Consider the following 25,187-nt stretch of genomic DNA (forward strand, 5'->3'; position numbering starts at 1 on the left):
AAATTCCTCCCATTCCATGTTATAAACCCTATCATTTCCTCTTGACTGGAGGATAGTGTTCCACCATTCTAGGGTTGCATTCTTAAACAAATTCGAAGCAAACATTATCTTATCTTCCTCAGCACATTTGCTTATTTTCAGAACAACTTCCGTTTTCTCTATCCAGCGTAAAGCTGCAATGGGTCCTTCATTGCCCGAGAATTCTATTGGTTTACAGGACCAGAATTCTTTGTAAGAACAACCATATGGCATGGTTCTTCTTCTTTTAGGAATGGGCGCTTGAAGCACGGGTCCATTGTTCACGCTGTGTTCTGGTTCACTTGGCCGCTTACTGCTATGCTTACTTTTATTATTCACTTCTTGAACCGTTTGAATAATAAATGGTATCGCATCTATAATTCCTTGTGCCACTATGTGTTGAACGGCTATTATCCATTTGGTTTCCATTGTTGTTCGGATTCTCGTTATTCAGATTATTGTTATTTGAGTGGTTGTCGTTCTGAATATTATCATTCTGGTTTTCTTGATTCACTTCGTTGTCCATCTGAATTTTAAACATTTACCAAATATTAATATCACAAATAATATTTGAATATAGCCACTCACATGACACGCACTTTTGGTCAAAAGCGTCGAGCATTGCGACTTTTACTCTATTCATATATTATGCATCTATTACACACCATTACAAAAATAAAAATTATAATACCGACTGAAATGTAAAGCTAATAGTATGCATCCGTAGTTTTTTTTTCTAACACATACACACATATATTGTTATTATATTATTATTATTATTATTATTATTATTATTATTATTATTATTATTATTATTATTACTACTACTACTACCGTTCCTCCCATCACATTTACGGATATGGATTCATCCAAAAATCCATATTGCGCTCGTCGTATTTCCATACGAGACGCTCTCCCACCTGTCGCATTCTCTCAATGCTTTCTAAAATTTCCTCACCGAAAGTCCTAAGTTCTTGTACGTTTTCTGCACTCATTGGGGGTGCAGGTTCTAGGACTGGGTTTGGAATCTGGGGTGCGGGTTCCTGGTACGGGGCCTGGTATGGGTAGGGATTCTCTAAGATCTCCCTAATGTATGCATCACTAACGTTATAGGGATCTTGAGGATCTAACCCTGGGTAGGCTCCTAAGTTGGGTATTGGCACATTTTCTTGTATCGGGTTTTGTTGCACATAGTCTCTAACATCGTCCCACCAGGGGTCGTAATTGTTTGGGTCTAGGGGATTTGGTGCAGGTACCCTAGGTATCTCCTCCGGGTTGTAATCAGGCATTTCTATTTGGTTTTCAGGGTTTTCTATCTCCATGGGTTGGTTAGGAATCAGTGGTTGTGGTTGGGGTGCTAGCATTTGCTCAAGGTTTGGGTCAGCTGTAGTGGTTGCTAAAATATGGATATTAGCTATACCCCTATTAAGCATATCCTGGGCATAGGCATCAGTTTCTCTTTTAGCTGCGGCTAACACTCGCTGTTCCTACAACTTTTTCATACGTTTCCTACGCTCATGTGCTCCCCTACTGAACCATCCCCTCTTTTTCTGAGGAAATGGCTCTTCAGACTGAGCCTTAACCACAAAGATTCCTTCTTCCGTATCAGCAGAGTACCCTGAGAGCGCAGGCTGAGAAGAGGAGGTGCCTTCGCTTCTAGGCGAACCAGGCAATTGACGATACGCGTCAGATGGTCCTTGGTCGCTCATACTGTAAACTAACAGATAGTCAGATAACACATAACAAGAAAATACAATTATGCACGTATTTCCGTAATTTGTTTCCTAACACTTTGAATTTTGGTGTCAGCGGACACTTCTGTGGCTGAATCAGTGGCATAGCTCTGATACCACCTTCTGTCACAGCCCCCGATCCCTGATTCCCGGGAACGGGCGGCCGCGAGCCAGTTTCGGTGGTATCGCGTTATTAACCAATTTGGCAGCGGAAATTTTCATCAGGACCGTAGTTAGGAAATATTTAATCAGAGTAAACCACCACGTTTTATAACATTAAACACATGGGTAAAACCCAAGTTTTCAGTACACACATTTCATAGGAATAAATCCTATTTTATTTAATAAAACATCTATTTTATTCTTAGGTAACTTTATTGCCACTTTTCCAAGCCTTCAGTGCTGTCCAGCTGGCTTCTATTTGGCTTTCACATATTGTTACCTGAAACGCGTTTTAAAACATTTTGTCAGTGGGAAATACTGGTGAGTGAATCCCAGTTTAATCAAGTTTAAATAAAAAGTCACAGTGAACAGTATTGAGGGCGCATCCGCAATTATATTTGTTTCCAAGTTATATCAATTACCACCACACGGTAATGTCGTTCCAACTTATGGTCATGTTACTCCTTTACCAGGTGGTAACAAATTTTGTATACAAAACCCCAAATTTACCGACTGTAATTGTATTCTTACAAATACTCAATAAATGTTGTTCGCATGGAAAGATATTTAAGGTTTTGTAAAAACAGTTAACAAAAAGATTTACAAAAAGTGGATCAACTCACATTGCTGTCTTAGGGTTTTCAGTAATGATTTCCTAGGAATAATCTATAAATTACACAAATGCACGTGTGTTAGTATAATAACCCATTTTAACATTAGTAATACCCTCCCCGAGACGGCATTCCAACGACTACGTCGGGCAGAACCACGACAGCCGTTACGGAACCCTAGATCAATCGGGCAGAGTATCTAATACGTCTCCAGGGGTTATAATACTTACATCGTAGCAGAACCTCGCTATTTAGGGGGTATAATACCCGAGTATAGTGTACACTACGTAGAAATTGAAAGAGAAAGAAAGATTTTGAACGAAGCAGACTGAAATCCGATGGCCTTCTTATATAGTGCTGAAATATGGTCTCCACGCGGCCCGCGTAAAAGTAAGCTAAGGCTTACGCGGCCCGCGTCAACATCCAGTCAACGTATAGCTTAGCTGGGTCAGCGTATAGGTCCGCCACGATGTCGACACGTGTCGGCTCAGGGTGTCTCCGCGTTGTAGATCTCTCGCGGCCCGCGTAAAGTTGAGGTGAGGTCCTACGCGGCCCGCCTCAGCTTAATATTTATTGTTTTTAGTTTATTTTATATGTTATGATCTATTTTGGGCTCGGTTTTCACATACGGGGTATATTTAAAGACATTTTAGGACATTTTAAAATATATTAGGGTGTCGGGACTATTATGAGGGTGTTGGTTTTACCGAGGATTGTTATAACTAAGTACTTGTTCTTGACACTATGAAACCTCAAGGGTTAATGTTTTCATGAGTAATATACTCATTAAAATCGTAACAAGTCTTATGTCTTAGATGATGTTATTCTAATATCTTGACGAATGAACACAAGTCCATCATCAAGGGTTCAAATAGTATATATATGTATAAGTATTATATGTATTATTTATTCCATTAGTCAAGCATGAGGTAGAAGATAAATCTTCATTTAGGTACCTCTATTGTGTCATAGAATTCATGTAGGAGGTAGGAAGAACAAGCTTCCATTTAGGTACCTCTTATGGTTCACCACTACACTTGATGTAAAAACATACAAGGAGGGTCATGAACTATAAATAATACAAGAATATTAAACACTAATCTAAGAGAAATCATCAAGTAATGTGTGGATTTTTTAAGTAGGATAACCCAAGTTAATCCTAAATCACACAAACATCAAGTCTTGAATTTGAACATCACTTGTGGGTTAAACCCTTGAACAAAACAGAAAGTTTGTGAGGTTTATACCTCTGATTTTGAATGTCTCAACCTTGTTTTTAAGCCTAACTAACCATAGATGTGGTTATAAGCATAAGGACATAGGTTTGAGATGAGTTTCCTCAAGTTTAAACAAGTTTATCAAAGATTGAAACATGAACAGAAAAATCAGTCAACTTTGGAGCCCTTTTGGTGATGTTCCAGGCTCTGATTTTCTAGGGAAAACCCATGGAAACGTAGCTAAGGTCAATACAAAGAAGTAGCAAAAAGAATCGAGTGAATCGGATAAGAATTGAGTGAGTTATGCTCATTTTCGTGAAGGGGTGTCAATCTGCTCGAACCCTTGCTTTCAGCTACGGTTTGGAGGATGTTTTGAGAGTTTTTAGTGTTGCAAAAGTGGTAGGGAGGCTGGTTATAAGTGGTATTTATAGGGGAAAGGATTAGGGTTTCAATGGGTTGGGCTTTGGAAGTGTTTAGAAGGGGTTAAACCTTGAAACAAGCCCACAAAACCCAACCATATGGGGCTGAATTTTGCTGAATTGGGGCTGCCATATTTCTTTATTTTTTTTATTTTTAAAACATTATAATGAGTAATTTTGTTAATTAAGTTGTGTAATAATATGCAACGATGTTTCCCCTAACTTGTAACAAGGTAAAATATGAAATAAAACATGATTTAACTAGGTAAAAAGCGTAATGTATAAGTATGTAACATGTTTGTAAGTGACAAGTATATGTCACATATTAGATGATTAATCGTTGTATAAATAAGCATATTATTAGGGATTTTTAAGTATCAACAATTTAAGGACAAGCATGGACATGTATCGTGAATAAGTATCGTATGAGTATGAAGTACAAGTAAGGATTCGATGTACAATGAATTCGAACGTATGAACATGTATAAATATGTAGAAGGTGAATTTAAAGAAATACGAATTTTATTTATGATCCAAGTCTCGGATTTTACAACGAAAAGACGACTACAATAATACAAGATTTACAAAAATAGCATTACAAGGCGAGCTTTCTAATTATGGAAAGTATGAAAAAGCAGGGCGTTACAGGTACGTGTTCTAATCGGTTTTTGAGTGATTACTTAGAAAGTGCTAATTCATTATCTAATTAGCCAAACTTTAAACCGAGTGAGAGAAAATTGTGAGGGATGTGCATGAATTATTAGTTTCAATGGCGGGTTAATCGTGGATAACCATTTTTACATGATTAATCATTTATTGCTAAATAGGTCGAAAATTGTAAAAATTTTGAACCGAGCATGACAATAGACCTTAACCTTAGTCTCGGGAATGGGGAGTCTGTTTTTCGTTCGACCCACGTGAAAGTGAAAAATATATTTGCTTGAGGGCAAGCAAAAGACAAGTGTGAGGATGTGATGGGTTGGTAAAATTCCATAGCTTAATGATTTTAATTTTGGTTAATTACACGAAGTTACTTTAATTCTAGAATACACTACTTTGATATGGTTTGTGTTTTGCAGGCATTGACGGGTTTAAGGTGCATTTTAGAGATTTACTGAAGCTTTGGGCGGATGCTAGAGAGAACATAATTGAAGAAAATGCAAAAAGAGGCAAAACTGAGCTAAACTCTGCGCCAGAAACAGTCCAAACTTCATTTTGGCTTATCCTGAGCTAGAAAATGAGTTTCGGGGCTTATAATATATGCATTTGGGGTAGCTCGACGAGACGAATCAAAATATAAGGTTTTGAAGGGCCAGAAATTGACGCATTATCTGTTGCACACCTGCTGATTAGTAAAAACGGGATTTTTGAACGAAAAAAGTCAATTTTGGAAAAGGGAGTTAAAAACACTAGAGGGTATCATTCCTAAGGATCTAACTCATTCCCAATCATTCCAACCTATCCCTAACATCACATTCTTCATCTCTAACCTTTAACCCTAACCAAATCCCCATCATTCCATCATCACCATCATCCTCTTCCACCTTCACCTTCAAACCCTAACTTCCACCTCTCCTCAAGACTTGAAGATTATGGTTCGTGGTTCGAGTTCATCCTCCGGTGATCGTGCTTCTTCGACTATGAACGGCTAGTCTTTTCGGTTTCACCCCGGTGTAGATGTTGTAAGATTTCTAGGGTTTATACATTTGTATTTTAATTTGGTTTGGTTTGTGACAAATTATTTAGTATTTGAAACTTATGATAATTGTCGTGCATTTGAATTGAATTTGTGAATTGTCGAACGATGATAAAGTTATGACTTTGCGAAATGAATTTGTGCACTTATGCCTTCGGTGGTAGTTGGAAAAAATACCTACCGTTAGTCGAATTTTCGTACAACAACAACTATCATGCCAGCATACAAATGGCACCATTCGAGACCTTATATGGAAGAAGATGTCGTTCGCTTATTGTATGGCACGAGATCGGTCATTCGCAATTAACCAGTCCCAAGTTACTACAAGAAACGACTGACAAAATCCTCCAGATTCGCGACAATTTGTCGAAAGCCAGGGATAGACAGAAAAGTTACGCCGATAGAAGACGCAAGCCCCTTGAATTTGACGTTGGCAACTACGTACTCCTAAAGGTATCACCTTGGAAGGGTGTGGTCAGATTCGGTAAGAAAGGGAAACTAGCGCCTCGATATGTTGGACCTTTTAAGATTCTGGAAAGGATCGGCAAAGTCGCCTACAGACTCGAACTACCGGAGGAACTTAGTAACGTCCACCCAACTTTCCATGTGTCAAACCTCCGAAAATGCCTAGCTGATCATGATCTGATTGTACCTCTCGACGACCTTCAAGTCAATGAAACGCTGCATTTCGTGGAAAAGCCTGTCGAAATCATGGATCGCTAAACCAAGCAACTCAGACGCTCGCGCATCCCTATCGTGATAGTCCAATGGGAAGGCAAACGAGGCGCAGAGTTTACTTGGGAACTCGAAAGCGACATGAAGGCCAAGTACCCGCAGTTGTTTAAATGAAGATCTGAAGCGAGAAAATGGTAAGATCATTCACGGTGCTGTGCAGCTTCGAGCCTAATTTCGGGATGAAATTCCCTAAACAAGGGGAGTCTGTAACACCCCGTGTTTTCGAATGTCAAAGTCAAAGTCAAAGTCCAAGTCAAGTTTGACTTCTTTGACTGTAAGTAGTCTACTTTATGTTTTGTTAATTGTATTATGTGGAGTAAGTATTGTCTATCAAAGGAATCGAAGTAATCGAATGTTTAATCAACGCGAAACGACTTACGACTGTGAATAGTAGGAAGTAACAATGCGATAAAGTTAATCAATCAATAATCAAGCTAATCGAATCATCAATCGAACTCGAGACTCGAATTAGGCGAATTCGGTATTATATTACGTGTGTGTGCCTTATGTGTTACCTGTGCGTGTTTACTTTATGTTATATGTGGTGATCAATCGAATCGAAACTCGAAACTCAATCGAAATCAAATCGAATATGGAATGTAGATGCTTGTATGTAGATATAGTGGTTGGGATTAAAAGTAATTTGAATAGGAAACTCTATCGTACTCGTATCATCTTCAATCGGAATCGAAATATCAGAAATCGTTGCACCGAACGCTCAAAACAGGCTGTGGATCGATCAGGCTTCTAGCCGATCGAACAGCCCAGCCGATCGGACAGACTGTCCGGTCGAGCAGGCTGTCCGATCGGGATGCCTGGCCGATCGGCCAGCCCTTTCCCCTTTTGGAAGCCTATAAATAGGCCTGTCATTATCATTCTTTCCACTTTTGGAAACCCTCTGACCGACCAGCTCGTGCTCCCCTTCTTTTCTCAGATTTCTTCCGATTTCGGTAAGTTTTCATCCTAAATCTTGTACTTTCTTGACCAATACTTTCTTGACCACTTGGATCTAGCCGATTTCCACATAAACAAACTAAGATCTATCACAGATCTAAACATTTACATGATGTGAAGGATTGAAAGAATGATTTCCAACTTTCTTTCAACTCTTTTACAATCAATGCCTTCAAACCGGTAGAAACGAAGCTCGAGCCAACTCACTAATCATTATAATGGTTGTGTGGTTCAAGATTCGGATTCTATCTACGAGGTTCACCGACTTTGGGTTAAACATTAAACTACCGCTCCGAACCGTTCATCGGCCGGACTTGGGTGATTCCTGTCCGAGCAGAGGAAACAAGTAAGAACGAAAGTTACATTGTTCAGCTCATTGTCAAAATACCTCGATGTAACGTCAAACAATCAGGACAACCAAGGGTTAGACGAACAGGCCGAACAGGTCAGGATGCTGACCGATCGAATAGGCTGTTCGAACGAACAACCCAGCCGATCAGACATGTCAGCCGATCGACCAGGCCAGCCGATCGGCTAGCATATGGCCCCACACTTTGACAACTTCATGATGAAGTGCCACCCGATCGAACATGTTGTCCGATCAGGTGACATTCTGCTGAGGACATACTAACAAGGTGTCTAACCGATCGGTTAAGCCGGCCGATCGAACGGACCGTTCGATCGATCGACCTGAAAGGTAAGAACACTTCAATGTTCCCAAATACTACAACGAAAACTTCAAAAGGTCAAGCCATCCTACACAATCACATCCTACACAAAGGAAGAAACAATCCACTCGAACAGTCCAACCGATCGAGCCTACCGGCCGATCGGACAGGCTGTCCGAACGGACTGTCCAACCGAACGAACGACCCGTTCGATCGAACCTACAGTTCGATCGACCAGGCTGTTCGACCCATCATCACTTGTTTCTATTTAACACGTTACTCATCGTTATGCTATCGAACTATTCAGGCTAACCCTACTCTCAAGCGCTCCCTTCAATCCATTCATCAATCGCTATGAGTATACTCGAACCCTTTTTGCTTTAGCACTTTTGGGTGTTACATACGTTGCTTATCAAAATCACAATCGAACACACTACTCAATTACTTTGAACGCTAACCGTTATGCATGTATTACGTGACTAAATGAATGCTTGTTGATTGTGTTTACACGTGGAATGTCGTCTACCTGCCTTAACGGCGTAGTACTATAGTTTGGACTCAGCACCCATTCACATGGGGGTTGTTAAGGACAATTACTTGCATGGATTACGGTGGTAATCATGTATTGCGAACTGTCTCGGACAGTCAACTCGCAGTCATTGGTATCAATAGATCCATGTCGATAATTAACATGCTTCGTTTTCCTCTGTGTATGTGCTGGTTATGCGTAAACTATTTCGAACTCTATATGCTATATCAAACTTGTATGCTCACCTTTACATTTCATGTATTGACTTTATTTTAACGTAAGGTGTTTAAGATGCATTCTTGCTAGGGAAGTGAGGCTAGAATAAAGCGTCTAGAGCCCCCAACAAATAGTTGTCTGTAGCAGTCAATCTAGGGGTCTTTAGAATCAGAAACAATATTTATTTTACTATGTTTAAATCTGAGTTGTCGGAACAGTATATTTGACTAGATGCTTATCTGTAATAACTTGTTTTATTATTTGGGATACGGTATGGGACGTATTATTTAAACTAAATGGTAATGATAGTTGTTGTGGAAACTTCTGGACAATCTGTTTCGCTCAGTGCCATGCCCCGATGATTCCGCCATCGGTTGGGGTGTGACAGCACTGTTGATTTAGGCTTGTTTTATCCTAACGATTCAAAAGAAGGGTTAGTTGGTTATGCAGATGCAGGTTATTTATCTGATCCTCATAAAGCAAAATCTCAAACTGGATATGTATTTATGAACGGAGGAACTGCGATTTCATGGTGTTCTAAGAAACAAACACTTGTCGCAACATCCTTAAATCATGCTGAAGTCATTGCACTACATGAAGCTTCAAGAGAATGTGTATGGCTAAGATCTATGTCACAACACATAGTGACTTCTTGTGGGCTAGAGAAAGATCGAAGTCCAACTCCTATCCATGAAGATAATGCCGCCCGTGTCTCTCAAATGAAAGAAGGGTATATCAAAAGTGATAGAACAAAACATATACCACCAATATTCTTTGCATATACTCGGGACCTTATTAAAGACAATCAGGTCGAGATGAGATATGTCTAATCCAGCAATAATTCAGCCGACCTTTTCACAAAAGCACTACCTACAACAATTTTCAGGAAACATGTTCATGACATTGGCATGTGTCATGTACGGAGAATGAGATTCTTTGCAAATTGCAAACTTGAGGGGGAGCTATAGACTGCACTCTTTTTCCTTTAGCTTATGTTTTTTTCCCACTGGGTTTTTCTTTAGCAAGGTTTTTAATGAGGTAGTACTAAAAGACCCCGAAGTTTGCAAAGTGTCATCTAAGGGGGAGTGTTATGAATATCACATAGAGTTTACCATGTAGATCAAGATTTACCTCTAGATTTTACGCAAGCAAGTGGATGAACTATTTGTCAAACTTATGGGTAACCTTGTCTACTAAATAGTTAATCTTGCCCACCAAATAGTTAACCTTGTCTACCAAATAGTTAATCTTTTTGTAGTATAAATACTAGCTCAAGGTAGAAGAAAAAAATGTACCTCATGTATACACTTTCATAAGTTATAAAATTATCTTCTCCTTTCTCTTATAACATCTCTAAAGTTTTAGCACTAATCTTGTGTTAATTCTTGTTATATTATAACATAACCGAATATATATATAATCACTCGATATCTTCCCCTATCTATCTCTCTCTTAACAGTTGCAATCACCGGTGGCATTGATCACCACCTACCAGGTTGCCACCACACCAACACACCACCTGCACCATCACCCCAACCACCTGCCATCACCAGGCCACACCACCACCACCTGACCCTAAACAAACAATCGATTCCTAAACAAAACAAAATGATTCACCAGGGAAAGAGATGTATAGGATACACTCAGTTTTTTCATGCTACTCTTTCTTCCCATACCTTAGTGTGTTCCTTTTTTTTGAACGACCAACAAATCCTTCAAATGGGCTACTGGTGAAATTCACCACATCAGGATGCACTCGTCTACGAACCAGGGAAAACCATAACCTAGTGCAGAATCGATCGCCGCCTACTCGCCTAGTCTCCCATCATCACCAGGTGCCGCTGAAAACTAATGGGGAGAAGCAGGAATTGAACATGGGTCTCTTGGAAAGCCAAGTCTCTCCCTTACCACTCCACCACAAGCTCATTGACACCTTAGTGTGTTCCTAATGTTATAAAATTATGCTTCCATGTTCACTTCTCTGTTTTCTCCTTTTCTTTTCTAAAAAGATTACCTATTTTTGTCATGTGATAAAGTAAATGCAACATTTCTATTTCCGGCTAAATTAACATTAGGTAATGTCAAAACATTCAAAATAAACCCAAATAAATCATCAGATCTCCACCTTTTAACAGTTTAGATACAAACATAAAGGACGAAAAATGTAATTTACCCTATATTTATAAAACACAATAATTGTTTGTAAGAGAATACTTGGATAGAAATCCACTCTCAGTGAGAAAACTTTAGAAACTCTATGTTACATACATATATATATATATATATATATATTGAAAAAATAATAATATATTTATTTTTAAGAGTTTTGAGCTAATATAATTTATAAAGCATTAGTGTTTTTTTAAGTAACTTTTTTGTTACGTATGTAACAAATCGTTGCTGTGTAGGTGTAGTTTTACATACTGTTACATAGGAAACATTTTATATTTCCTAAATAATCACTCGACGTTTTTTTTATGTTTTTTTTTTTGTTTTTTAGGCTTGAAATCATGTATGTTGCATGCACTAATTTTTATATATTTAAAAATTGTAACATAGAATTTTCTAAGTTTTCTCACTCAAAGCAAGTTTCTATACTAACCCATCCAGTGGTTGTAAAAATCGCGACTAGGTGGCGACTAGTCGGCGATTAATCGCTAGTCGGGCCTAGTCGGACCTAGTCGGCTAGTCAAAAATCGTCGATTCCGGTAAAAACCTGTATATTCCGGCCAAAACCTCTAAATTCCGGCTAATTTCCAACCAAACCATGTGAATTCTAACAATTTAATCTTGTATACTTAAAAAAATGAGTTGAATAAAAGTTAAAATCTAGCTACTTAGGGTGGAGGGTATAGTATCGGTAAACATAATCGGTGAGTAGAGTCACCGAATCGTTGACTATACCGTGTGATTGTGGGTGAGTGTTTGAGTTGGAGAGAGGGTGAAAATTCGGTGAGTGTTTACCGAAAATGGGTGAGAGAGAGTGATTGAGAAAATGGTGGGTCCCAACCCCTTTTAACCAATCACAATTTTTTTATTTTTTAACCTACTCAAACACCCTAGGGTGATTGACTATACCCCTTGATTAAGTGCAAAATGAGGAGTTGAATGTGGAATTGACATGGCATAATATTATTGGGTAGAATTTCACTCAAACACTCTAAGGTGATTGACTATACCCTCCACCCTTAATACCTAAATTATAGAAAAAACCCTTAAAATTTCTTAATTAGTTACATTGAAATGTGACACATTAAGTAAGTTAGTGAACTTGTGACAAAACAAATCAAATTAATATCTCAACTAATTAATTAATTAATAAAAATGTATATAATAACATTTAAATAAACCCTTGGCCGAAACCGTCCCATCCTTCCTATGTCATCAAGATTAACATGTTATATTAGCCATTCCAGAATCTGATTATTTACGTGTCGTGTTCAAGTCATGTTTTGGAACGTATCGTGAATCATCACCCCCACTTCCCTTGTTGAAGAAAAATTTACACCAAACTTTTTTGGTCCTCCAAAGGGATGAGTCTCTCATCTGCTTACATGAGTTAATAGACATCCAACCATCAAGAAAAGGTGACACGATACCACACGATCGCGCCCGAAAGTTTATAAGATGTAGACATCCAAACATCAAGAAAAAGTGACACGACCGACCCAACCCGACCCAAAGTCCTTTAGGACCAGTCGATAACATCAGATACCGAAAAGTAAAAAATGAAAAACTCGGGTCCCCTTGAATATAAATCTCTTTCAATACATTGTTTGGCATGTCACTAAAACTATTAATCCTGGCCGTCCTTGTTGACATTTAAACGAACAGTTGGACATCATCTCCGAGCCTTCATCTATCACTACATTCAATTCAAGTCTCAAACTATGATCACACAACATCATCATGCATAGTTTTATACATGACAAAAATATTAAAATTTGAATTTAAACGAATCGAATACCGAATACCCCCGAGACCTGGGTCCTCTCTTAGCTAATAACTACGGAATATATGTATACTTTTATACAAGTGTAATGAATTTCCCAACTTCTTTCCTTGAGCTACAGAAAGAAGCAAGCTGATCTTCATCAACTGTTCCGAATCCTGATAATTGAATACCATAACCTTCCATCCTGCGAATATCCCGACGAGTTGGCGATTGCCACATGCCGTCCCACCAAGCTGGTGGCAACAATGGCGTGTAAGCACATTGACTCGTTTGGTTACCGCAACTTAACGGGCCTGAAAATCGGTTCCAAACATGTCCCCATCCTACCTGACTACTCAACCCTTCTGAAACTAGACTACTCTGAAAGCTACTGAAGAACGAAAAGCTTGAATTACCACCTGCAATTACACAAAACCCTCGTAAGAAACCCAAACGATGAGATTTCTAAAAAAGGTGTTTGGGATATGTATATCCAAACAGCCCCTGAATAAAGGTTAAAAGAAAGGAAGAGTAAAATGCCATTTTCATCCCTGAGGTTTAGTCAGTTTTGCGACTTTCGTCCAAAGGTTTGTTTTTCCGCATTTGGATCCAAAAGGTTTGAAATTTTGCCATTTTCATTCAGCTCGTTAACTCCATCCATTTTTGTCCGTTAAGTCAGAGGTATTTTCATCTTTTTTGTTAACTGAAAGGGCAATTCGGTCTTTTTTACTTTATGTAAAAAGACCGAATACCCCTGAAAAAGACTGAATTGCTCTTTGAGTTAACAAAGGAGACGGAAATACCCTGACTTAACAAAGAAAAATGGATGAAATTAACGAGCCGGATGAAAATGGCAAAATTTCAAACCTTTTGAATCCAGATGCGGAAAAACAAACCTTTGGATGAAAGTCGCAAAACTAGCCAAACCTCAGGGACGAAAATGGCACTTTACTCGAGAGAGGAAATACCAGCTGAATTTGCAGCAGCCAGAGCTGCGATTAACTGCACATAGGTTGTTCCGACACGCCTGTGGGCCCCAGAAACAACCGCATGCCGTGCACGTGATGCTAGAAAAAAGTCAACAAACGCAACCCATCTAGGTGCTGGGCCCCAATCTTTTGTTCTAAAATCCAAACTATGCAACCCATTTTGGTCAGATATTTCTCCTTCAAAGCTTTCATAGTTGAAATGAACAACCTACAGATAACCCATAAACAACTCAGACAAAGACCATATAGTCCACACTATTTTCCTTTTTTTGGAAAAATATTGTCTTGTCTGTATAGAAAAAAGAGAAAAAAACTACATATACCTCCGCAAATCTATCAAAATTTGATTTCACATCGTCTACCAGTGATGGGGTGTCTGAAACTAAAACCAACTTAGGTCTGTAACCAAATTCTATATTCTGCATGACTTTCTTTGTACAATCTAATGCTGCCTGCAATGCCCTCACAGATCTGAAAAACCGATTTTAAATGTCAAACCAATAACTAATTGCTTGTTACTAGATTTGTATGGTGTCTAAAAGCTGTGCATATAAGACACCTGTTCATAAGCATCCGCATGTGCAAAGTAATATCGGGATCTGACCCGCCACTAAGAACTGAATCTACTGCCTGCTTTACTTTCTCTGTAGGAGATATGAGAATTCTCATCAACTCCCCAAATACGTTGGGCCTGTTATGGTCTTGGGCTGGCCCGAAGAGCTCAGAAGCCGCCTTTCTCATCTCAACGTGAACATTCTTTAAAAAGAATTGAGCTGCCACTGCATCTGTAGTATTCTGGAACCTGCCGACACGCAAAGATTGGATTCCGTTTTTACGAATTTGATAAAAAGGGCAGTATTGTAGTTTTACCATATTATAGGCTCTTGCCACTCAATCCAATTGCTACAGAGAACATTCGTCTTCAACGGCTTTTGAAAATCGTCAATTCTTATAACCAGATGTCTGCCATAGGTGGTCAAACATCCGTTTCGTCTCCACAGATGTTTGACCTCATTCAGGGAAAAAGCAGTACTGGTATATGATATATACTCCCCAAACGGATATTTGCCCCTGCAAAAGATATTATTAGTAACCCCGTCAAAACCTCACATTGTATAATTGTAAAATAGATTTTACATTCATCTACAAGCAACCAAACACGACCATTGATTCATTCATTAGTTATTTGAACAAAACTGCCAGCTTGGCAATTTGGTTAAGCAGTGCAAAATCTATGCGTTGAACTAAAAAGTGATAATACTTGAATCTAAAGATATATAGCAAGGATTGAGATAGAACCAATATGCCTGGTTTGTCCGATTATCAGTGACCGGTTCAGCATTACACTCAATGCTGCTGCAGTTAGGATCTTGTACATTTCATTCCCAAAACCTGCTTCTGATGCTTTTGCTATCACAAAACCTTGTCTGCAGAACTCCTCTGGAGGAAGACTTCGAACTCTCGCAGCACCTGTAATGGAAGTTAGTTTCCCCGTCTTTGATTTCACGTAAGACAAACATAAATCACCTATTAAATACATACACACCTTTAGATATAAATAAAACTTACTGTCTACTCTCCCAAAAACATAATATATACATTACATTTAAGCACGCGTTCTATCATGTTCATGTATGAATCGATTAGGTTTCATCATGCTCCAAGTTCTTTACACGTAAATCAATAGTTTAATTTCCATGAAGAACATGAATCCTTTTGTATATTCCAAAACCTTACACCATTCTGTCAGCAGGACTACCGTTCATAACATAATATTCTGTGTTAGGCTCTTGATTTACTTTTAAAAACATAGGCGTCTAGAATTCACGTACCCTATTCGAGCTTATAAAAACATGCCCTTCCATAATGTTTTATTATTATTTAAAAAATAATAATCAAATTAGTATTGGGCTCAATAAACCTAATGTCAAGTGGGCTAAATTCTAAACCATAAAAAAATTATTTATAAATGGGCCTATATTGGAATTGATATGTGTTTACTATTTAAAAAAAATAACATATAGATATCGGATTTTTTTTTTTAAATCGCGTGCCCCTCGAAATCACGGGCCTTGTGCGGAGGTCCTCCCCGCACACCATCAAAGCCGCCACTAAGACCAAGCATAATGGGCGCTTTTTGCCCTCAATCCCGCCCAATCACGCCGGCAAGGCCGCCCCCCTGGGCGTGTTATGGCGTTTTCTTGCAAAAAAATTTGGGCAGCGTGTTTTTAATCACGCCGGAGAAGAAGGGTGGTGGCCAATGATTGTGCTCCTGTTCTTTGTTTGGCCAATAACAATTTTTCATGGTTTTTTTTTTATTTAAATTCTATTTACACCCCTTTTAACGTAATGCCCCACATCCCCACTACACCCATTTTAGAAAACGCCTCATAATGCCCCATTGCTGACTGGGCTACCACATGGCGCAAAACGCCCAAGGGTGGGGTGTAAACCACTACACATGGTCTAATTAAAAATCATACAATAATTGATGTTCAGCTTTTCAATACATACTCATAACAATCCTCCACCTATAGAAACTTCATTTTTTCACTTTTTTAAAACTCAAATCTCGATTAAATTAATTTTCACAACAAAAACTAAATTACTAATCACACTGTTTACATGTTAATGAGAGAGGAAAAACTGAATCATCATCTAAGTCAATCTAAAGTATCAACCAAGTGGAACTATGAACAACTAAGCAATGACGTCATCAGATTAAAATGCAATCAAATTAAGCTCAAATTCAATTACAAACAACTAAACTATGACGTCATCACTCATCAGATTCAAATGCAATCAAATTAAGCTGAAACTCGATACCGTTAACATCGGAGTGACGCCGAATAATATCTCTAACTCGGAGACTCTGCTGAACGAATCCACCTCGGAACTCATCTCCCATCTCTTCCACCGTAGCACACCGTTTGCTTGGCGTGGATGTTTGAGATTGTTCCGCCTGTTGCGTGACGGTTTCCGTTAGGTTTTGTGCGGTGGATACTGACGGATCGTCGAGTGAACGGAGAGTGAGGAGTAAGATTCCGATGCCGGTGAAAGTTGCAGATGCGATGAGAAGACAGTGTAACGACGCCGTTTTCCTCCTTGATCTACCGAATAATAGCCACCGCATCTTCAGTTCGGTGAATGGATCAGTGTGTGATGTGTGGGGTGAGGAGGTTCAAAGGCCCATAATAAGACATCTCAGGTCCCGAAAAGGCAACTTCCCCCTCGTTAATATGATTGATTATTAACTGTCGGTGGGTTTAGAATTTTTGGATTTCTGTAGTGTCGGTGATTATTTTAACAACTAGTTTTTGCTCCGCCCGCGTTACGGGGCAATAAGCCGAATATTTTTCTCTCATAACATCTATGTCTGTGTTTCGGTTACTTGTACATACTACTCATAACACGATCTCAAAAAAATTACATCGAGTCAACCAATTAAAACAAAAACACTACCATACTTGTACTAAAAAAACGAAAACGATGGAAATACAATAATTTTAAACTGGGAGCAAAATTGTAATTTTTCCAGACAAATGAGCATGTACCAGTCATGCCTGAATGAATAAAAATTACACCTATGCCCGCCCGCGTTGCAGGGCGTTAAATCAAATATTTCTTAGTTTCATAACATGCATTCATGTATTTAGGTTACTTGTACGCATGCTTGTAAAACAAGGTTTCCAAGGCCGAGTACTCCCCGAGTAGTCGCTACAAGGCAGGCTGCCGATGCGACTTTCTTTGACTCCGCCTATGTACTCGGAGTCGGTCAAACGCGGTCAACCTCGGCCAGAATTGGATCTAGTAGGTCAACTCGGGCCTAGTTTGACTTAAATAATAATATAACATAATTTCTATGCCTATCATATTAAAGAATGAATATAATTTTCACGTATTTTGTTATAAATATTAGTAAATTTGTGTTATTTGACATATATTTAATCTCCAAAAAGTAATTTCTTTATAATTTAACATGTCCGAGTACTCCCCGAGTACTCTCCGCCTAGACCGAGTACTCTCAACTTCCCGGTCGACCGACTAGGGAGCGCCTAGCGACTTTTGCAACCAGTTGTACGTACTACTTATAACACGATCTAAAAAAAATACATCGAGACAACCAATAAACGAAAACACTACCATAATTTTGCTAAAAAAAATTAAAACAATAACAGGTCTGTAATTTTGAGCTGGGGGTAAAATACTAATTTGTGAGGACCAATGAGCGAGTCTTAGACAACTACTTGACACAATAAAAGTTACACTGAGTAAACCAAGCAAAATAAAACAGTACTATAGTTTTGCCAAAAAAAAAAAAGTAAAAAGATGGCAAGATCATAATTTTTAACTGTGGGAGAAATCGTAATTTTTGAAATGGGAGCAAAATCATAATTTTGAACAGAGGGCAAAATCGTAAAAATATTTTGAACTGGGAGCGAAATCATAATTTTAAACTGAGGGCAAAATCATATTTTTGAGCTATGGGGGGAAACATAATTTTATTTTGAACTGTGGGCAAAAACGTAGTCTTGAGTTGGGGCAAAATCGTAATTTCAAGCTAGGGGCAAAAACATATTTTTATTTTGCACGGGGAAAAAGCGTAGGGGAAAACATAATTTTATTTTGAACTGTGGGCAAAAACGTAGTTTTGAGTTGGGGGCAAAATCGTAATTTCGAGCTAGGACAAAAACATATTTTTTATTTTGCACGGGAAAAAAACGTAATTTTAGACGGAGGGCGAAACCGTAAATTTAAACTGGGAGTATAATTAGAAATGAGTTTTTGAACTGAGGGCAAAAGCGTAAATTTTGAGCCAGGAAAAAATATAATTTTCTTTTGAATTAGGGGCAAAAACGTAATTTTAAACAAAGGATAAAACCGTAATTTTAGGCTGGAAATAAAATTAAATTAAAAGTGGGTTGGTCTCAACTGTTTTTGTATATGTAGGATAATAATAGTTTTAATATACTTATATTATATGTATTATATTATTACTATATTATTATTATTACTGTTCAAATCCATTGGTTTTTTAATATATAGAAGAATTTCATTAATTAATTACTTTGAACAAAATATATTACAACAAAGAGTAAACTTCTGTTTTGCTCCCTATAGTTTGGTCACTTTAACGGTTTTGCCTCAAACCTTTCAAAATAGCCATTTTACTCCCTGATCTTTGAAGGCCTTTATGATTTTGCTCCCCGCCCCTTAACGTCATCCATTTAAGCAGTTAAAGCATGTCACTTGCATAACACCTGAGGGGCAATTATGTCTTTTCCCAACCCTGATTAATGAGTCACATTTAAAACACTAACAACCCATTATCTGCTTCCCCATTTCATCTTCTTCCCAATCACATTCAAAACCCTAACTTATAGTATTCCGGCAACTCAAATATTATGCCAAATGACAAAATTATGACAATTAAACACAAATGATTGCGAATAAAGTATTTTTTTACTATAACCGAAGCTGGAAACACCAAATCATTGACCCGTTTACTCTTTTTTTTTTCATAATCGCGAAACCGACATACACATTGATGTGTAATAGACTCAATTCAATGACTGACTATAAATCCAACATCTAGAAATATTTTTCGAACTCTTTCACTCAAAGCACCACTCGTGAGTTTCGATCCTCTGCGCGCCCACATCACCGGGACTTCAAACTCCAATTATTCCTCGTTTCTCTTCAATCCATCATCTCCGGAGGTAAACTGTATATGCTTTCTGTCGAAATTAATCATAGATCCAAAGCCCTCTACCTATTCGTTAAGGCAGAGGCTTGATTGTTCCAATTTTAAAGATTTGTAAGTTAGGGTTTTTTGTGTTCGTTTGAATTGGGAATGAGGACTATAAGCTGGCAGGTGTTAAATAAAATTTATACTTAAATCATTTCAGAATTGCAATACAGCTCAGTTGGTTGTTTTGGAAGTTAGGGGGTTTTTGAATGTGATGGGGAAGAAGATGAAACGGGGAAGTAGATAATGGGTTGTTAGGGTTTTAAATGTGACTCATTAATCAGGGATGGGAAAAGACATAATTGCCCCTCAGGTGTTTTGCAAGTGACATGCTTTAACTGCTTAAATGGATGACGTTAAGGGGCGGGGAGCAAAATCATGAAGACCTTCAAAGATCAGGGAGTAAAATGGCTATTTTGAAAGGTTTAGGGCAAAACCGTTAAAGTGACCAAACCACATGGAACAAAATGAAAGTTTACTCTACAACAAATTAAAACTAGGATTACTTTGAACAAAATATATTACAACAATTAAAACTAGGATTCTAAGTTGAGTTGCATGAATTTAAGTTAAGGGTAGGCGGGGTGGGTGTAACCCGCTCGAACTCAAATCATCGATCTACTCATCTACAATTCATCAACCATGTTTGAACCTGTTGGAACTTGAAACCCGCATTCACCGGTTCCGGTGAACCTGCCCCTACGTCATCTTCCAACCCCAACACGAGCTCTCTCTCGTCATCTTTCGATGGGTACTCATCACCGATTAAAAAACCGCTTGAAGTAACCATAAGGGTCGGTGGTGATATAGCCGCGATATCCGGATGGAGGTACTTAAGGATGCCCCTTCCACCCTAAGAGAGATTTAGATCAGCTCATTACGTAATACATCTTTGAAGTTCAAACTCGACCCGTTAGTGGTTTATATGTATGCATGCTTATAGTTATAGTATTTTATTTTTACATAATATAGTATTATTTAGTTACTTTTATTATAAGTTAATAAATAACAGAATATCCATGTAAAAATATTTTATATTTAATAAAGATAATAGTAAACTACAATTTTACATCCTATTTCAGGCGAGATCAACTTTGCACCTGATTTGAAAATCGATCAACTTTACACCCCGACGTTTCCAAAATCCATCAATATTCACCCTTCTAAGTTCTTATCCAAGGGCATTTTAGTAATCTTACCCATATTTATAAAATAAACTGCACTTTTACACCCTGTAGTTGACCCGCTACAGTTTTACACCATCTTTTCTTAAATTCTCCCTCATCTCTCTATATCTCTGCCGACTTATTTTTTTCCGGCGAGCAAAAACTGCACCGCAAAACCGTAGCTGGCCGCACCATTCGTTATCACGACCGCGAACCGATTTTTCGACCGCCAGTAGACCACAGAAACCTCCAACCGTCGTTCCCCAATTGTCCAACGACACTCGCTTCCCATATATGTTCTCTTTTTGCAAAAAACCAATAATGCTTGTCTGTCTATGTTTATACCCATTTAAGTATGTAACCGGCTGAATCAAAAGTATATACAAGTAATGTATGGAGTAAACGAAGACAAACTGTTTTCATGCTATATTTAGTTTGAACAGAGAATATTAAATAAATAATAACTTTCATCATTTGCTTCTGAATTGGTTGAGTTTGATCATGAACTAGTTTGATAAGTAAACTCAAAGGAAACTATTTATATGATCTTTTATGACCTGTATATATAAGCATCGGAGTGGGATGATTTGGTGGGGATGGTAACAGTAGGTGGTTATCGGAGAAGACGAGTTGTAGGTTTTGCTCTGGCGGTCAGAATATCGCTGGAAGTTAGCTGAATATCGCCAGAGAAGACGAGTTGCAGCCTTGCATGGTATAAAATTGCAGCAGGGCAACCATAGGGTGTAAAATTGGAGTTTACTCTAATTCTTTTTACTATTAGGGGTAAGAACGACTTTTCACACACAGAGGAGTGAACATTGATGGATTTTGGAAACGTTGGGGGTGTAAAGTTGATGATTTTCTAAATAGGGTGTAAAGTTGATCCCGCCTGCACACCACAGGGTGTAAAATTGTAGTTTACTCTAAAGATAATGGGTATGTTTGGCAAACAGTTTTTAGGAGCTTCTAGCTTTAAGCTTTTAAGAAAAAACTTCTACTCAATAGAAGTCTTGTTTGGTTGAAGTAGCTTGAAGTTTTTAGGTTAGGAGCTTGAAGCTTTTGGTTGAACGCTCCTACTAGTAGCGTTTAGAAGGAGCTACAATCTTTTAGGGAAAACTTCTACTCAATAAAAGTCTTGTTTGGTTGAAGTAGCTTGAAGCTTTTAGGTTAGGAGCTTGAAGCTTTTGGTTGAACGCTCCTACTAGTAGCGTTTAGAAGGAACTACAATCTCTTAGGGAAAAATGACTGCTTTAACCTCTAAGGATAATGAACTTTTTAGTTATGTCCATTTTAGTCATTTTATATATTTTATTAAAAACTTCAGCTACTCTGTCAAACACCTAAATATATCTAAAAAGCTACAGTCACCAGCTAGTAGCTACCAGCTTCCAGCCACTACACCAGCTAATTTTACCAAACATACCCAATATATAAATGAAACTCTCCATGTCCGTTAGTGTAACAACTGCCACTAAAATCAATAGTTAGGACAATAATTAGTCAATAAGAGAACCTTAATTGAAACACCCAAGTAATTCTGCACTAGCCCTAAAATTTTCAGAACAATCAGAATCAGGATCAGGGCCCCTAAAACTCGAGCGAGGTAAACCCTAGTTGATAATAATCTAAAATCAAACGTTGCTCTGTTCTAATTGGCTGAAATCTTGAGTCACCAAGGCTAGTCCCGAGCCTAGGCAGCCTATAATTAGACTGCTTAGCTTACGGACCGTAAAGGGTTAGGCTTACGGTCCGTAAGGGAGCCCCAAAACTTGCTATAAATAGCCGACATTGGCACTTACCTGTTGAAGTTGAAACGACGTAAATTGTCCCTGTGTACGTCGAATTATAGCTGTAATACCACAATAAACACACACACGATCACGAGGTGCTACCGCAATCAGGGTAATAACTCGATCGCTATTACGATTCAACATCCGATCGATTATAACTATCCAACGATTGTCCGAGTGCTGCTCAAATTGAGCTTGTACTTTGTTATTCATTGTGATTTCAACTTGAATGTTTGAGTGCTGTTCGAATTCGGACTATGCTCTGTCATTCGTTGTGAATCCATTGAATTGTTAAGTATCGCACTTGATAATAGTTGTGAGGGTTTAATCTCGTGAATTGACGTAACTGCTGAATTAGTTACTAATCCCGTTTGTGTGTGCATTGTTATTTAAATTAGGTTAAAAGGCTAATCAGTAAAGCTTATACTCTGCTCGTAAATCTGCAATGTGAGTCATTCCTCTTTTATAAACTCTTTTCTCACAGTTTGTGAGTCAACTGTTTTACAAAACTCCAAGTTATTTTCAAAGTTATAATTACAGGGATTAAGTCTATGTAATCACCAAATTACAGCCGGTATGTGGGGTTTTGTATACATTACTTGTTTCTCGTCACACTTGGACAAACGGGTGGCCAAGGGGTGATCTGACCACAGTCACAGACACCATTAGACAAATGGGCTAGCCAATGGATGGTCGAGTGACAAATACTGTGGGTAGTTGGTTTGATATCAGAAACATTGTAATTCCCCTTAATACTGTAGATTATAACAAATGTGTCGTTTTCAGTAAACTGAATGATTCACTCAGTATTTCCCCGCTGACAAAACCTTTTTCAAACATGTTTCAGGTGATCTGGTATGAGCAAAGAAAAGTGTCGTAGAGCACTCCCAGCTTAGAAAAGTGGCTCAATGTAAATAAATAAGTGAACATGTTTTGAAAATAAAGATTTCCCTGAGAAATCACATTATTGTAAATTTCGGGAATTTATCCCTAAGTTATGAAACGGGCAGTTTAAATTATTGAAAGATCCTGTTTTAAAAAGACTTCCGTTGTCGCCTAAATTAAATACCACGGGGTTCCTGTCCCGCGGCTCCTGAAACGGGTCAAACCGGGTCGGGGGCCGTGACAGGAAAATGTGGTATCAGAGTCACTGTTTTAAGCTTACTGATTAAGCTCACTATTTTAATTAGGAAAATTTTATTTGTCATTCTGTGAATATATGTGTATTAACTGATTAATTGTTAAAATTACAGTATGGGTAAACAAAAGATTTCTGCTATCTACCGCAAATTAGATAGTACACCTAAAGAACAGGGAACCTCTTCCTCCAAATCTCCCACCAATTTAGAAGAGGGAATCTTTGCCCGTAAGGCAAATTATGAAAACCCACTTACACCGGAGAAAAGGAATTCAATCCTTAGAAAAGGTCAAGAGAAAAAGAAACCCCAAACCAAGAGAGTGAGGTTTAACCCGGAAATTCAGGAAATTAGCAGTAATCCACCAGGGGAAAATAACTTAGATGAAAAATGGGCATTACTGTATCAACTCGCTACTGTAGCAGAAAATGCAAATCTTTAAACTTTAAATCTAGAAATAAGTACTTCCCAGTAAATAAATAAATAGATCTGAGAGTGTTCTGTTTGCTGTTATGTTGTACAAATTGGTGTGCAATAAAAATGTTTATTTGTTAAGCTTTGTTTCAAAGTTTTAACTTAACATTTTGTGCATTTTGCATATATGCCGTACAGCATGAATGAGATGTCGGAAGCATTTCAAAACCTCAACCTCTATCCTGTGCCAATTGAAGTCTCCCACAACTTCACTGGTTACATTGCTGACATAGAGGAACCGCTAGAATTCCAAGCTCCACCGCTGGAAAAAGCAAAACCTAAAAAGAAGAAAAAGATATGTAGGGTGGCGAAAGGTGCGCAGAAGGAAACCTAGGAGAATCCCTAAAATAGAAAACCCTGTGAGTATGAGCAAGGGAAAAGAAATAGAAACCGGAGAAAGTTCCAAGCCAGCAGAAATAGGGATAGGGATAGACCTAAAGCAAAAGGGAATAGAGATCGGAGAAAGCTCTAAACAGTCTGAGGAAATCACATTCCAGGACGAAATAGACCGCCTACTGTATAATTGTGATGTTCTAGAGCCTATCAACGATAATCTCTTCTCTTATCCTGCTACAGCCCAATTCCCAATAAACCTAGGACCAGCTATTCCAGACCCACTAGTTCATACCCGACCATTAGGCCAAATGGAGGAATGGTGGACCAATGACTGGCAATTCCAAAATATAGTTAATAGTCCCTATAGTTTTCTCCCACAGTTTGATCCAGAACCTATCCCTAATCCGCCAATGAGCTATGAAAATTTAACTGAACTACGTCAGTTTGGTGAAGAACTGATAGGCACCGGGAATAGGATCCGGGAAATGGGGGAGCAGATTTCTTGGAAGTACGACGAGAGCGAGCGTCGTTACTGAAACTGCCAGTGAACCAAAAGATAGGAAGGGTTTGGAGAAGTTTGTTTGTATTATAACTAAAATAGTAAAACTGATTCTGTAAAATGGGCAATAAAACATTATAAGATAAAAAGTGTGTA

General features: G+C 38.3%; 1 protein-coding gene across 1 annotated transcript; it reads right to left on the reverse strand.

The window, feature by feature from the left end:
• Positions 1 to 12,687: 12,687 nt before the first annotated feature.
• On the reverse strand, positions 12,688 to 17,089 carry LOC110920723. The gene is made up of 7 exons (XM_022164922.2): positions 16,708 to 17,089; positions 15,189 to 15,351; positions 14,752 to 14,952; positions 14,441 to 14,683; positions 14,205 to 14,352; positions 13,861 to 14,089; positions 12,688 to 13,311 (listed from the first exon to the last, which is right to left on the reverse strand). Exons 1-7 carry the CDS (start codon positions 17,012 to 17,014, stop codon positions 12,986 to 12,988), a joined length of 1,617 nt encoding a protein of 538 aa, XP_022020614.1. The 5' UTR covers positions 17,015 to 17,089; the 3' UTR covers positions 12,688 to 12,985.
• Between the last annotated feature and the right edge of the window lie 8,098 nt (positions 17,090 to 25,187).

Source organism: Helianthus annuus, chromosome 17, assembly GCF_002127325.2.
Source record: "Helianthus annuus cultivar XRQ/B chromosome 17, HanXRQr2.0-SUNRISE, whole genome shotgun sequence".
Classification (NCBI taxonomy): domain Eukaryota; kingdom Viridiplantae; phylum Streptophyta; class Magnoliopsida; order Asterales; family Asteraceae; genus Helianthus; species Helianthus annuus.